The sequence below is a fragment of the Cavia porcellus genome, unplaced genomic scaffold (assembly GCF_034190915.1).
Source record: "Cavia porcellus strain 051 isolate PalLab524CR breed Dunkin Hartley unplaced genomic scaffold, mCavPor4.1 scaffold_1, whole genome shotgun sequence".
Lineage (NCBI taxonomy): Eukaryota > Metazoa > Chordata > Mammalia > Rodentia > Caviidae > Cavia > Cavia porcellus.
This window is the reverse complement of record NW_026947484.1, coordinates 217,149,813-217,163,747: the sequence shown is the minus strand read 5'-3', so window position 1 is coordinate 217,163,747 and position 13,935 is coordinate 217,149,813. Positions and strand designations below refer to the sequence as shown.

Below are 13,935 nucleotides of genomic sequence, written 5' to 3'. Positions count from 1 at the left end.
AGTTGTGAGTTATACCCTGGTACCGATAAAAAGGAAAAAGACAAAAAAAAAATGTAAAATCATTATATATGGCTTCTACTGTTAGATCATAAAAGGAAGTATGGTTTCTATGTGACCCTTTTTCTTAAGCTATCTCCTAGAATCTCACCTACAGTAGTGAAAGTAAAAATAAGCTACATGGACAAACTAATGAAGAAACAAATTGAGATCTTACATTCAAATTACCAGCCAAAGACTAAAATCAACTGTCTAGCTATTTGAGTGAGCCTTCTTGGAAGCCACTACACCAGCCGCAAATAAGCCTTCTTGGCTTTTGGCAGCGGAAACAGAGAAGCCTTCTCCACTGATCCAAATCCAAATTACACATTGAGCACAATGTAAATGATGACATTGCTGTAAAGAAGTTTTGTGCTGATTCATTATGTAGCAGTAGATAATTAGAACTCTTATTCATACCTACTTTAATAAAGTCTTAATGTCTAACCTAATAGAAGCACAAAATAGTAGATAAAGGGGAAGGAGGAGAAGAAAGGAGGCAAGAAGGAAAGAAGGAAGAAATGAAGGGAAGGAGGGAAAAATTGACAAATATTTCTGGAGACTTAGAAACTTCATAGTAAAGGCATAAGTGTTAATAACATTTGAACTCAGCCAATGGATGCTGTCTTCAAGTATTTTTTATGCCTTGGATATTCTGATAATGTTTTATCTTTATTCTAAAAGGAATTTTTAGACACGTCTTTTATTCAACATGGGGTATAACTTCAGATTGACTTTCAAGGTAAGCACACTGAATATCAAAAAACGCTGCTCTGGTTCGCTCTATTAAACAAATGAAAACTTTTCCACCTTAAGTTTACCCCTGTAACCTGATTAGAGTAGTTATTCATAAAAACATTTTGTTTGCACCTGTTTTTTCCTAATAAAAAGTTTCATTTCAAAAGGATGTAATACAGAATTTTCAAGAAAAATGAAATTAGCAATCACCCAGACGCTAGGTATTCAAACATAGACTTTAAGGTAATAAATAGTTCAACTAAGAGAAATCAATTTGAAGTGAATTTAAAGAATTCTGGGGGATTTTTGGTGGTCATCAAGAAGCAAACGTGGTATATTCTTTGGAAGCCTTAGACAGAAGAATGTTCCTAAAGTACTCTCTAAAGATTATGCCATCATAGGACCCTGTAAATTCTTATAAAACTCTTCAGGCACTTTTTAGTGCAGCTTTAACATTGATTGTTATGGAAAGTTAATGATCCTGCAGCCAGATCTCAGATCCATTTGGATGAGGTATAAATTTAGATGATAGCTTATAGATGTGGCTAAGAGAAATTGGATGCCTGTTTCTTCGCTGGATTTATTAGCATTATTACATGTGCAAGTTAATCAAAAGATCCTAGGAAACCTTTGCCTTCACCCCTTCTCAGTGCTATAGATCAATGTATTTTTTGCAGTGTGATGGATCAAGACCAAAGAATAATTTCCCAAGCATCTATACTAAATATAAAAAGACAGAAAGCAAATGAGTATGTAATGTATAATATAATGCATAATATAAAAAATTCCAGAACATATAAAAGCAAATCTATTGTCAAAAAGTACACTGGTTGTTTTAAGAATAGGATGAGGTAGAGAAGGTGCTTTTTTTTTCTTTTTTTTTCTATTTCTTTCAATTAGTACACCACAATTGATCCATTCACCTATGGGATGATGATTTGGCTATTTTTATACTTTTACTGGAAACAAACAAAGCTTTCATGACCATTAGTGTATGAGAGTTTACATGAATATTTTCTGTTATGTATCTTGGAATATGAGCATATAGTGATACATGTATTTTTTTAATAAATTGTTAAATTATTTTCAAAAGTACAGTTGGGACCATCAGGCTATAAAGAATTTAAATTACTTCATTCTTACCAATATTAATCATCTTCATATTAGTCTTTTAAGTTGATGTAACAATCTTCCCAATTTTAAATATTCAGATAGGAGCACACTGATCTTCTATTACTGACTTGAGTTTATAGTTCTTTAATGCTTAATGACATTAATAATTTTCATGTGAAATTTTTGACAACTGGAATCTCATTGGGTCAAGTATCTAAATATTTCCCTGTTTCCTAAAATCTTTTTAGTTTCTTATGATTCTATCAGATAAGTGATTTCAAATACTTTCTCCAAGTCTGTAGCTTGTTTTTCTTTCCCTTAAAGGTATATTACAAAAAACAAATGTCAGATTCAGGCAAAGACTCAATTTATTCACTATTTTATGAATTAAGTGTTGTACATAATGAATTTTTCTACCAAAATGGTATTTTTGTGTTTTTAGGGTTTATACCCTTAGGTTTTTCATATAGGTCTATGACTCATTTTTAGTTCATTTTTGTATATGGTATGACATATCAGCTGAGTTGCTTTTGTAAGAGAAGATGGGAAACAGATTTTTAACTGGATATATTTTCAAAAGAGAGGGCAATGGATATTCTATTGGCCACTTGCAGGGTATGACATAAACACCAGGAAAAAAATTGAACTACATCTGAAAGGGATTTGGGACTGGTTCTCAGCAACAGTAAAAGTACAGTGGAAGACTATGTTTGTTGTTATTTGTGCAATCAGTCTGAATTTTAATATTATAATCATGTTATTGTGAAATTGTTATAATCACGTTATTATGAAAATAATTCAAGAATAAAAATTTTAATACATAAACTAATACACTTAGGACAAATAAGGATAAATACCATCACACAATAGAGTGCAAAATGAATCTCAACCGAACAAATAACACCAAGAGATGAGAACTGAGTTAATACCAAATATGTGGGAGCTCTAAGTCTAAAAGACAATGAGACTTTGTAGTTGATATTATATTTTCATTGCAAATAGTAACTTGATTTCCACAAAACATAATCTACCACATTATGGAATACTTCTAAATTGGATGTTATTGATTTTTAATTTTTTAGTACTTAATTTATACATTTTGTTTTGTCTTAAATTGCATAAGAATCATGAACATAAGGAAATTGTACATATTTTTAAGTTTATGGTTTTTAACATTATAAAAATAACACTGAAATTCCATAAATGATTTTTTCCTTGGAAAGAAATCTATACATATTATTTGTGCTTGCGGATTATTGTCCTATAATTGTTACATATGATAATTTCTTCTAATTTAATTAAACTACTAATTAATTTAATTAAATTACTCTCCTCATAGTGTTTTATAGACATAAGCATTCCTATTTATAGGTATAGACATGTGGAATTAGTATATTTCTTTAAGCAAACCTGAATTTAAGCATTCTATAACAGAAAGTGGCTTTGAGGGGAGTGTTGAAACAGAGAGCTCAGAGATCTGTACTGGCTTGCAGTGTATTGGCTTTGAGATCTGTACTGGCATGCAGTGAGTGCAAGGAACTTAGTCCTCCCGTGGGAGTGGGCCACTAGCTGGGCAACATTTTGGAGTTGAACAGGACAAGCCCAGAACCAGAACTACAGCGGTTTCAGTCATCCTCTCTTAGTGCAGAGCAGATTGGTGAGAATTGCTTAGATTGAGTTTGCCCCTGTGCATGACCCAACAGCAAAGGGCGAGGTCTCCCTGAAACTATCCCTAACCAGCCGGGTCTGTGCTGCACACAGTAACTTGATGAAGACTCCCAGAGCTCGACCAGCTCAGAAGGGAGGGGCGAGCCTGCCTTACCCCTGTTTGTACTTCAGTGGTCATCAGCAGACTGGGGAGGGAAGCAATCCCTAGCCAGCATTCTTCAGTGTAAGCATGGCCAAAACAAGAAATACTGAGGACCCCTATTGTCCACTTGTCTGGAGAAAATGAGAAACAAGACAAGACGAAGAAACAAAAGGAAATCTCCAGCCCCCAACACAAACACTACTGGTCAGGGGAGGTAAAAAAAGAAGAGATCAGGAGTTGCACACCTGTGGTGTTGGAAAGAAACAGCATGTGACATAAAGAATTAACTTCTGGACATTATAAAAGAACTAAAAACAGAAATTCTAATACAAGTAAAGAAAGATATGAGAAAAATAAAAGAAATGCTAAGTACATCTCAAGAAGACACAGATACAAGAATGGAGGGGCATAGAAAAAGGAGGGAAACTTTCAATGCAGAATATAAAAAAAATCTGGAATACATGAAACAGATTCAAAGAGACTACCAGGAAATTAAAAACTCCATTGAAAGCTGGCAAAACTGCTTGAAAGAAAGTAAGACAGACTATCAAACCTTGAAGATAGGTTTGCAATGTGGGATCACAAAAGGAAAGATCTCTTAAAACTAACAAGGAACCAGGAAGTAATAATACAAAGGCTAGAAGATGACAAGAGGGTCTAGAACTTAAGGATAAAAGATGTGAGTAAAGAAGCAGGGATAAACACAAGTGAAATACAAAGGCTATTTACAGAAATAATTAAGGAAAACTTCTCAAGTACAGGAAAAGGAAATGTTATCCAGATATATGAGGCACGCTATAGCCAAAATAGATCTACACCCAGACATATAATAATCAAGATCCCAGAAATCCAACACAAGAACAGAATATTAAAAGCTGTGAAACAAAAGAAACAAATCACTTATAAAGGGAAACCCATCAGAATTATGACAAACTTCCCAACACAAACGATCAAATCAAGAAGAGCTTGGAGTGAAATAATCTAGGCCCTGAAAGGAGGGAGAAAATAACCTTCAACCCAGATTGATGTACACTGAAAAACTGAAAAACTAAAAATTAATGCAGAAACAAGATGCTTCCATGACAAAGAAGAACTGGGGGAGTTCATGACCACCAATACAACTCTACAAAAAATACTAAAGGACATTCTAGAGAGAGAAAAGAAGACCATGGTTTCAAGAACAGCAACAGAGGGGCTCAATGAACAGGGAAGACAGTGGAATGAAGGGGAAATGTAGACAACCAGTGGCAGAAAAATAGCATGGCCAAGATGAGGCAGAGAAGGTTGGCCATAATCGCTAACAGGCGTTCCCTCAGTACATAATAAAAAGAAACACAGGCAGAGTGGATCAGGAGATACGGTCCATCAAGACACACTGCATAAGAAATATAATTAACCTGAAAGACGGTTTATGGACTGAAAGTCAAAGATGAGAAGATAGTACTCTGTGTGACAGGGAACCAGAAAAAGTGGGGGTAGCTCACCCATCAGCTGCAGATTGGTTGGAAAGACATAATACTTTTATATCATGGAGAACTACTCAGCTATAAGGAAGGAAAACCTTGAGGCTTTTGTAGATAAGTAAATACAACTGGAGATCAAGCTCAGAGGTAAATAGGTTTAGGTAAATAGCGCATTGCCTCCCTAACCTAAAAACTAAAGGAGTTAATGGGCTACAAAATTTACAGTGTACCCTGGGAAAGTGAAAGGGGAAGAATGGTCTAAATAGGGAAGGCAGAGGACATTGTTAATCTTGTATCATGATTTGAAACCCATATTGCTTTCAAAGCTCTGTTTACTTTGGTTATATTCTGTTCCGGTTTGTCTATTGGTACTAGATTTGATAGCTATTCCAAAGATAGCAGCATATACTATGGTAATCATTTTAATTTCCTAATAACTTAATCTGAAACCCTATATTGCTTTCACTGCCTTGTTTTGACTGACTTTATTTGAATCTGTCTTGTTCGACCACTGTTTGTCTTGACTGATTTTATTTGAATCTGTTATGTTTGATAGTATCAAGTCTGAGAGTATAGGCAACTATTCTGAAGACAATAAGGTTCACCCTGATACCCATTCTGGCTTGACTATTACCCTCTTTTGAAGTCCTATAATGTCTCCATTTTTTTTATTGATTCTGTTCCATACTGCTATATTCACTTTTATTATACCTGATGATTTAGGCAATTCTACTGAAAATAACAAGAGACATCATGGTAACCATTGTAGATCACCTTATATTGTGGTTTTAAATTATGTACTATGTTCATACTTTTGTTTTGAATGACCCTACTTTGTTTCTTGTTTTTTTTTAATTTGGTTTTTATTCTTTTCAAAATAAAAACAAAGTCAGCCAAATATCTTCCTCTGTACTTCCCTTTTGCAACTCCACAATAACTCCCCACTCCCTAGGCCTTCAGAGGCCTGAAATTTTTAGAATGATCCCAATCAATGCCCATAGACATAAAATAAATCTGCCTCCAAATTCTGGATGTCATTTAAGTGTTTCTGCTTGCCGCTGTAGCTATGTCTATACCACCTCACACAAAATTCTAGCTTTTATTTCGATTTCTATTTGGAAGTTGGACATAAGTATATCAACCTTAAATATTTATGGTGGTTAAAACATCAAGGTCAGAGCAGTGACTTGACAAGTAAAGTTCAGTTCACAGACCACAGAGTTTTTGTACTCGTATGTAAAAATCCTACTATAAAATCTATTTAGGAGATTGAAAGTTAATAACCCTTTGGATAGTATACTCAAATATTCTTACATCTCTTCATCTGATCTCAGACTGAAAACAATTCAAGTGCAACTAGCTACTCATAGTTTTAATCTTCAGAACGTCTTGGATTTACTGAATTATGACTCTTCATTTTCCTCTGTTCTTTTTAAAATCAATACAAATATATTTCTTTATGTCTTATTAAACTGGAAGCTTATTAAAAGTAATACTTCAAAGTTGACCCAGAAACTAGCTTCTCAAAAACTGTATTATTTTCTGTCATACATAGATGCCACAAAAATGTCACTAGTGATACAATACAAAAGAGCTGAGAAAAACTGAGAAAAACTCAGAACTATTCTTAGGCAGCAAAAAGTAAGAATTTAATGTGAAAATTTTCTAGAAAAACTGTTGATCAAGAGGGTCTTGCCCATTCGACCATAAATATCCTAGTATTCAATGTCATTATTGATCATGTCAGTGTAATTAGTCAGTGTCCCTGAATAGTATACTTACAATTTAATTTGTGAAAAACATTCTCACATACATGAATTTTCCCTTAGTTTATCAAGAGTACAACTACTATTCCACTGCAGCAACATGATTAAAACCCATCCTTCCACCTCAAGCAAACTAATGCATTCTCCACAGTGGACCAAGTGAGGAACCATTGCATTTCCCAAGCTGAGGAGGTCAGATTTGTACAGGACATGACTTCTGGCTCTGAACACAAAGGCAATGGAAAGCAGTTTCAGGAAATAATAAAAACATAGTGATATCTGTCAACACTAGATGGATTCCTGGGCAATAAACATTTCATATTTCATGCATATATACTAATAAGCAAATTTTACTAACTGAGCTTGCAGTGTTTTTTGGGGCAGTGGATTTGTCCCAAGGTATAAGACACATGTCTCAGATAGAGCCACAGAAGACGAACAGGATCAAGTCAAGACAAAGGAACAGATGGACTCTTCAAATTTTAAGAACACTAAGACCATGTGCCTTGAAGAAATAGAAATCTGCAGCCATGAAAATTGTTGAAGTATAGCAGTGTGCCTTGGAGGCACATTTGTTTGTCAACAAGGGAGGAACTGAAGAATCATTAGAGATTAAGAGAGAGAGAGAGAGAGAGAAAATACCAATAAACAAGAGTTTAAAATATCTTCCCACAAAAAGACTATTTGATGGTTCAAATGTATTCTTAATATCAAATTTTGCAACACACAGATTCTTCCAGCTTTGAAATAAATCAACACTCTAAATATGATTGTATGAATAGGTCTTAGATTTTTATTCAAGCAGCTACTGCAAAATGATTCTGCTATTGAAAATTGAAGCAACACCTGCCTTCATGGTTAGTTAGTTGAAAACATCACTCCCTATAAAAAAAAGACTGCCACGTCTTCAGGCAAAATATGACAAAGAAAAAAAAATAACATTCTAATCAGACAGAGCTAATTGGTCTTAAAGCATGTGTACCATTTATCAATTTATTGCTTTTCAACTCTAAATTCCCCTTCATTACATGTTCTACAACAAATGTGGGAAGATTGTACCTATAAATAAACCTTTTTCAAGTGGGGGTGCATTAGCACCTAATCACTTTCATTATATGGTACTTATGAGACATTATAAGAGACAGTGACTTTAAGTAGTTTCCTGCTGTGGGGAGGTAAGCAGTGTTGCTGAAGACATCTAGTAGAATCTGTGCAAGCCACTGATCTAGAACATAACCTTACTGTGGCCTTGCAACATCCTAGGCTTAGTCATGGAAATCAGGGCTCCACATGTTAAAAGCTTCCTTAGAAGGCCTTCTGCCATACTAGCACCTGGACTCCTTCTGTGACCTTCCAACAGCCATCTGACTGGAAAGTCCACACTCCAAGCAATCTTTCAGGTCCCCACCACCACTCAGGCCCACAAGCACTACAGTCTCACTGTCTCACCTGGCACCAGGCACTGCACAATCACACCACTAACAGCTGGCCACCTGCTCACCTGCCTAACCCTCTACCCATTTCTTGTCCAGAAACAGCAGACCAGGTTAGGCCTGATCAAGCCAGTGAACATTTCAGCTACACAGTGGATTGAATGTCTTCAACAAGGTCGAAACTTAACTCCTTCCCAGTTTGTCTATCCCTCAGCCCTAGAATATTGTAGTGCTTCTTTATATTATATAGTTTCCTTTTGATAACAATTAATAATTCTTCATATGAACTCATCTTGTTTAGCCTATGGTGGGCTCTGCCCCTTGACTATACCCAAATTACTATAATTCAGAAACTAGGAAATAAAACAAACCCTAAAATCAAGGAATATGTAACTTACTAAGTGTTATATTTCAGACAAATATAGAAGGTAATGTTAATATCATTTATCATTTAAACTTCAAGGAAATTCACAACTGTGTACCATTTGAAACTCAGGAATATTAAATAATTGTCAACTTTGCATAATCCAGTAAGATGTATGAATGGAATTCAAATCTTTATTCATCTTAATACAGTTTAGCTTATGAAACAAAATATTTATGAGGTTATATATTTATAGTTATAGTTATTTTTATGTGTCTATGTATCTATCTAAATAATGTGTGCCCTACAGATAATTATGTTTAGAAAAAAGATAATTGATTAACAAAAATAGCAAGACTTAGCAACTGATCAGGTGGAGTAGTGAACTATTAATAGAATATGGAAAATCAAACTGATCATAAACGTTTGTTAAAGCTTGTATTTTGGTTTATACACCCCCAAAGCCTCATTTGCTTTTAAGTGGAGCTACAGAAAGGTGATTGGACTATGAGTGAGTGATAGCCAAAAGTGCTGTTAGGAGGGGGCCCTGGTTAGAAGAGGCAAGTAACTTGAGGCACGACCTGGAAGGGTTTATTTCCCTCCCTGGTTCTTCTCTTCACTGTGCTTCCTGGTTTCCATAGCATGAGAAATTTTTTCCCTGTTGTGCCCCTCTACGATGCTGCTTACCATGCAAAGATTGAAACTTCCAGAACAAGAGTTAAACTAAAGCTCTCCTCTTTTAATTTGAGTATCAGCTATTTTGTCCTAGTGACAAGTAAGTGACTAAAACATGTTGGATGACTTTGCACTTTCAGTGGAATTTGGTGGCTTGGAAACTAGGAAATTAAAAAGAAAAAACCTAAAATCAAGAAATATATAATTTATATAACTTACTAAATGCTATATTTCAGACAAATATAGTAGGCAATGTTTAATATTTGGCACTTCTTAACAAAGCCATGAGAGGAAAAAACATCAGTTAGTCACGGCATTATGAATATGTAGCATAAATTAATACTACTAGAGTCAGAGATATTTCTGAATGCTTGATGTAGACCTGCTGAGGGGCCAGCATAGGGTTTACCTATGGTCCTGTAGAGAATCAATAGGATTTATTTGTCTCAAAAAGAACATTCCAAGAATTTGACATCAGACTGTATAAAAGGGATTGATAAAAAGACAAATCTAAAGATTGGTAACCTGTTGTAGAAGGGTCTCTGAAAATCTTTCACAAGAAATAAAATACCTTCAAGCATCATGAATCATAACAAGAACACTAAAATACAATTTTACCAACAGATATACTAAGGTAAGTGAAGAATGGTATTTGGTATCTCTAGGGGTCTATAATTTTTCTGAATAAAAGAGAAAAAAGACTAGGAGGACTTTCTTCTCTTTGACACAGAGATTGGCCTGAAAGACTGCAGAAACTCTTTGGCTATTATGCTCATTGCCTGGAGATGAGTGTCAGCTGTAGAACCCAAAACTGCTCAGGCTAACGCACAATTCCACATAGCAGTTATAATACTTGGTATTGTACTTTATAGAAAATTTAGAGATCAGAATTCTTCTGTAAGCTTAGCTTCTTGATATTCTTCCACATTTATTTGATTGCCATCATAGATAACCAAAACACAACTTCACCCAGACAGAAAAGGTGTCCTAAATTTGATCATTTCCACAAGAACCAGGTACTTACACAATAACAGAACACTTCCCGTGCTGCCCAGGCAGGGGTCCATACATACGGCGTTGTTCTTGGTTTTCATTGTAACTTAACATTCACAATGTCCGGAGCCCTTGATGTCCTGCAAATGAAGGAGGAGGACGTCCTCAGATTCCTTGCTGCAGGAACCCACTTAGGTGGCACCAATCTGGATTTCCAGATGGAGCAGTATATCTACAAAAGGAAAAGTGATGGATTCTACATCATAAATCTGAAGCAAACCTGGGAGAAGCTTCTGCTGGCAGCTCCAGCCATAGTGGCCATTGAAAATCCTGCCCACATCAGCGCCATATCCTCTAGGAACACCGGCCAGCGGGCTGTGCTGAAGTTTGCCGCTGCCACTGTAGCGACTCCTATTGTTGGCCACTTCACTCCTGGGACCTTCACTAACCAGTTCCAAGCAGCTTTCCGAGAGCCACGTCTTCTGGTGGTTACTGATCCCAGGGCAGACCACCAGCTCTTCACTGATGCATCTTACGTCAACCTGCCTACAATTGCTCTGTGATCAAGGAAGAATTTAAGGGCAAATGGACTGCACCAGCCCCATTAAAATTCTATTCAATGCTGCTCAGCCTGAAGGCATGCAGGTGCCCTCTGTGCCCATCCAGCAGTTCACTACCAAAGACTGGAGTGCTCAGCCGGCCACAGAAGACTGGTCTGCATCCCCACCGCGCAGGCCACTGAGTGTGTAGGAACCACCACCACCGAATGGCCCTAAGCTGTTCTGGAAACACTTCAGCAAAGTGGGAATGAGGTTGATAAAAAATAAAATACCAGTTTCTAAAAATAAAAATAAATAATAATAATAATAATAGAGGAGATAGATTTCCTAGCATACATTTTGAATTTGCAACATAGTAAGCATACTATAATCTTACCAATAATAGCAAACAGAAAGAGAAATAGAACTTGAACTCAAAAGAGAATGAAAACTCATCTGTAAAGAAAATATTATATTACACAGAAGAATATCAGTGAAAAAATATTTAGTGGTTCTAGTTAAAGATATAGTTATCTATATCTACTATATCTATATCTATTTGGTGGTGAATACCTTGTTCTGCGAGGATTCTGCAAGAGAAGCAAATATTTCTAATAAAGTTTAACTTATTTTAACTTGATAAACAAGTGACATCTCACTGGCTAGCAATACGAGTAGTACATGACACCAAATGTTGCATGATCACAACTGAGCCACTGGTTTCTCTCCTCCCTCCAGGAGATTGCGAGTGATTGTCTATCAACAGCAAGGGGTCATGGGCGAGATCACATCTGCAAAGGAGGAAAAAGAAAAGGTGGAGGAGTCCCTCACTTCAGATGAGAATGAAGTGATGTGTTAAATGTGGGAAACAGTACAAAATTTTATGCAAAAGCACTGCCCATGGAACAGTGTGAACAATCTGTTTAATTACAATACAATGTCACATTTCCACAAAACCTTCAAAAGGAGGGAAAAGAAAATGTCAGTGGATAGGTTCCTTGTTAAAGTTCCATGAAACGGATTCCACTGAGCCAATAAATAGGAGTGATTCCGTTGGTGATGGTGACTACTACACAATAACCCTCCTCTGCCTTACTTCAGCCACAAAAGTTTTCTAAGATAAGTGTAGGTTAAATTATTTTTTTCTTTATATTTTGTAGTATGGTAATTATTTTTATTTGAATAGTTTTGGGTGTGGAACAATGCGTCTGCATTTCCATTATTTTTTATGGAGAAATTTGCTTTGACATTCAAATGTTTTGGATTACAATAATGTTTCCAGTCTCTACTATAGGACATATAGTTTGTTTTGTCAACAGTATAAAGGTACTGCAAAGAAAATTGCTGCAATCAAATATTTTTGCACACTGCTAATTATTCTTTAGGATAAATTTCTTTAAAGGAACCTTCTAAGATCATGCACATTTATAAAGCTGTTGCTAAGTACTAGCATATTGTCACTCAGAACATATTGGGCGTGTCCATTTCCCTCAATACAAATGGATATTGTTTTTGTTTATATCTTTATCAAATCGTTTTGTCCACAGCTGTTAATTTTTTTCTCTGATTACAAGCGAGAAAATAAATGCTTAGGGATAATGCCAGTGACTTTCCAAAACCTTATTTTTTAATATCTATAGTTAAGGTGTCCAATACTTTTTAAAATGATTAGTCAAGTAAATTAACCTATCATTTTATGTAGTTACCATTTTTGTTTGTATGCTAAGGATTCTGCAAATCCAATCTCTAGGACATATCCATTGTACAACACAATGGTATTAACTGTAGTCCTCATTCTGTACATTAAATCTCTAGATTTATTCCTTATTCAGCTTTTATTCTCTTTTGAATATTTTTCACTTTCTCCTTCCAAAATTATTGTAACTTTAGTGTCAGTATTATGAAAGATAGCTTAAAGAAATCCCTGACATGTCTCTAAAAATAACAGTGGGAAATTCTTGTTTCCTTAAATAGTAATGTAAGATATTCCATAGAGAACTCTGACAAGATACCTATAACTTAGGAAGGAGCATGCATCTGCAATCCAAGTCCATTTATCACTGAGCACTTGGAAGCATAGGTGATTATTTTTAAACATGAATCAAGATTCTTCTGTGTCAAAAATAAACCATTGTTTTACAGATGGAATTGTAAATATTTTTGAAAAGATATATTTAGGGCTTGAGATGACCTTTGGAAGGAATAGTTTCTCTGTCAGCTAGCTTCTTATGGTAAAGTAAGTGAGTATGGATTAATAATTTAATGTACAATACTTTAAGGCATGAACTTTAGCTAGATGTTTTTTATGGAAGTCCAGAAGCCCAATTTGGAGCCTTAGGTCACATATCTTGCCAGGCTAACAATACTGAAGAAAAAACCAAACTTCTTTCAATTACTACTTTGAGGTCACTTCCTTTCCTCTCATTGAGGAAAGACCAGGTATTACATGATTATAGATAAAACGTACAGATAAACCTGTCTCAAGTAAACTGAAATATTTTGAAGATTTTTATTAGTATTTTAAATGATAAATAATCATATACCATACCTTTCTTTTTTAAAATTGAGGTATATTTTATAAAAGCTTGCATACATTTAAATTATGCACTTTGATAATTTGATATACATACACATTACCAAAAAAATCACCTCAAGTCATTTGATACATCTTCCCCATCAAGTGCTTCTCTCTGTCTCTCTCTATTTCTCTTTCAGTCTCTCTCTCTGTCTCCCTCTCTCATGCATGTGTTAGGCCAAGTATGTTCTTCTCTGTTAGAAATTTCAGGGATACAATAAAATTTTATAGTCATATAATATTAACATACTTTTTAAGTTTCCAGCACTTATTCATCATGCACAAATAAACCTCTGTGCACCTTGACCACTAGGTCCCTGTTTGCTCTTCTGACAACCCCTTTCAACCACCATTTTACTCCCTAAATTTGTAAATCTGACTTTTTATAATCTACGTGTAAATGACATCAGGAGTATTTATCGTCTACATC

General features: G+C 35.3%; 1 protein-coding gene across 1 annotated transcript; it reads left to right on the top strand.

Annotated features, from left to right (window-relative positions):
• The first annotated feature begins 10,506 nt into the window (after positions 1 to 10,506).
• On the top strand, positions 10,507 to 10,954 carry LOC100722273 (small ribosomal subunit protein uS2-like). Its single transcript, XM_013155756.2, has one exon. It carries the CDS (start codon positions 10,511 to 10,513, stop codon positions 10,952 to 10,954), a length of 444 nt encoding a protein of 147 aa, XP_013011210.1. The 5' UTR covers positions 10,507 to 10,510.
• The last annotated feature ends 2,981 nt before the right edge of the window (positions 10,955 to 13,935 follow it).

What these genes read in the sequence shown, in the direction of transcription:
- LOC100722273 (XM_013155756.2), top strand. Translation starts at nt 10,511, where the DNA reads ATGTCCGGAGCCCTTGATGTCCTGCAAATGAAGGAGGAGGACGTCCTC.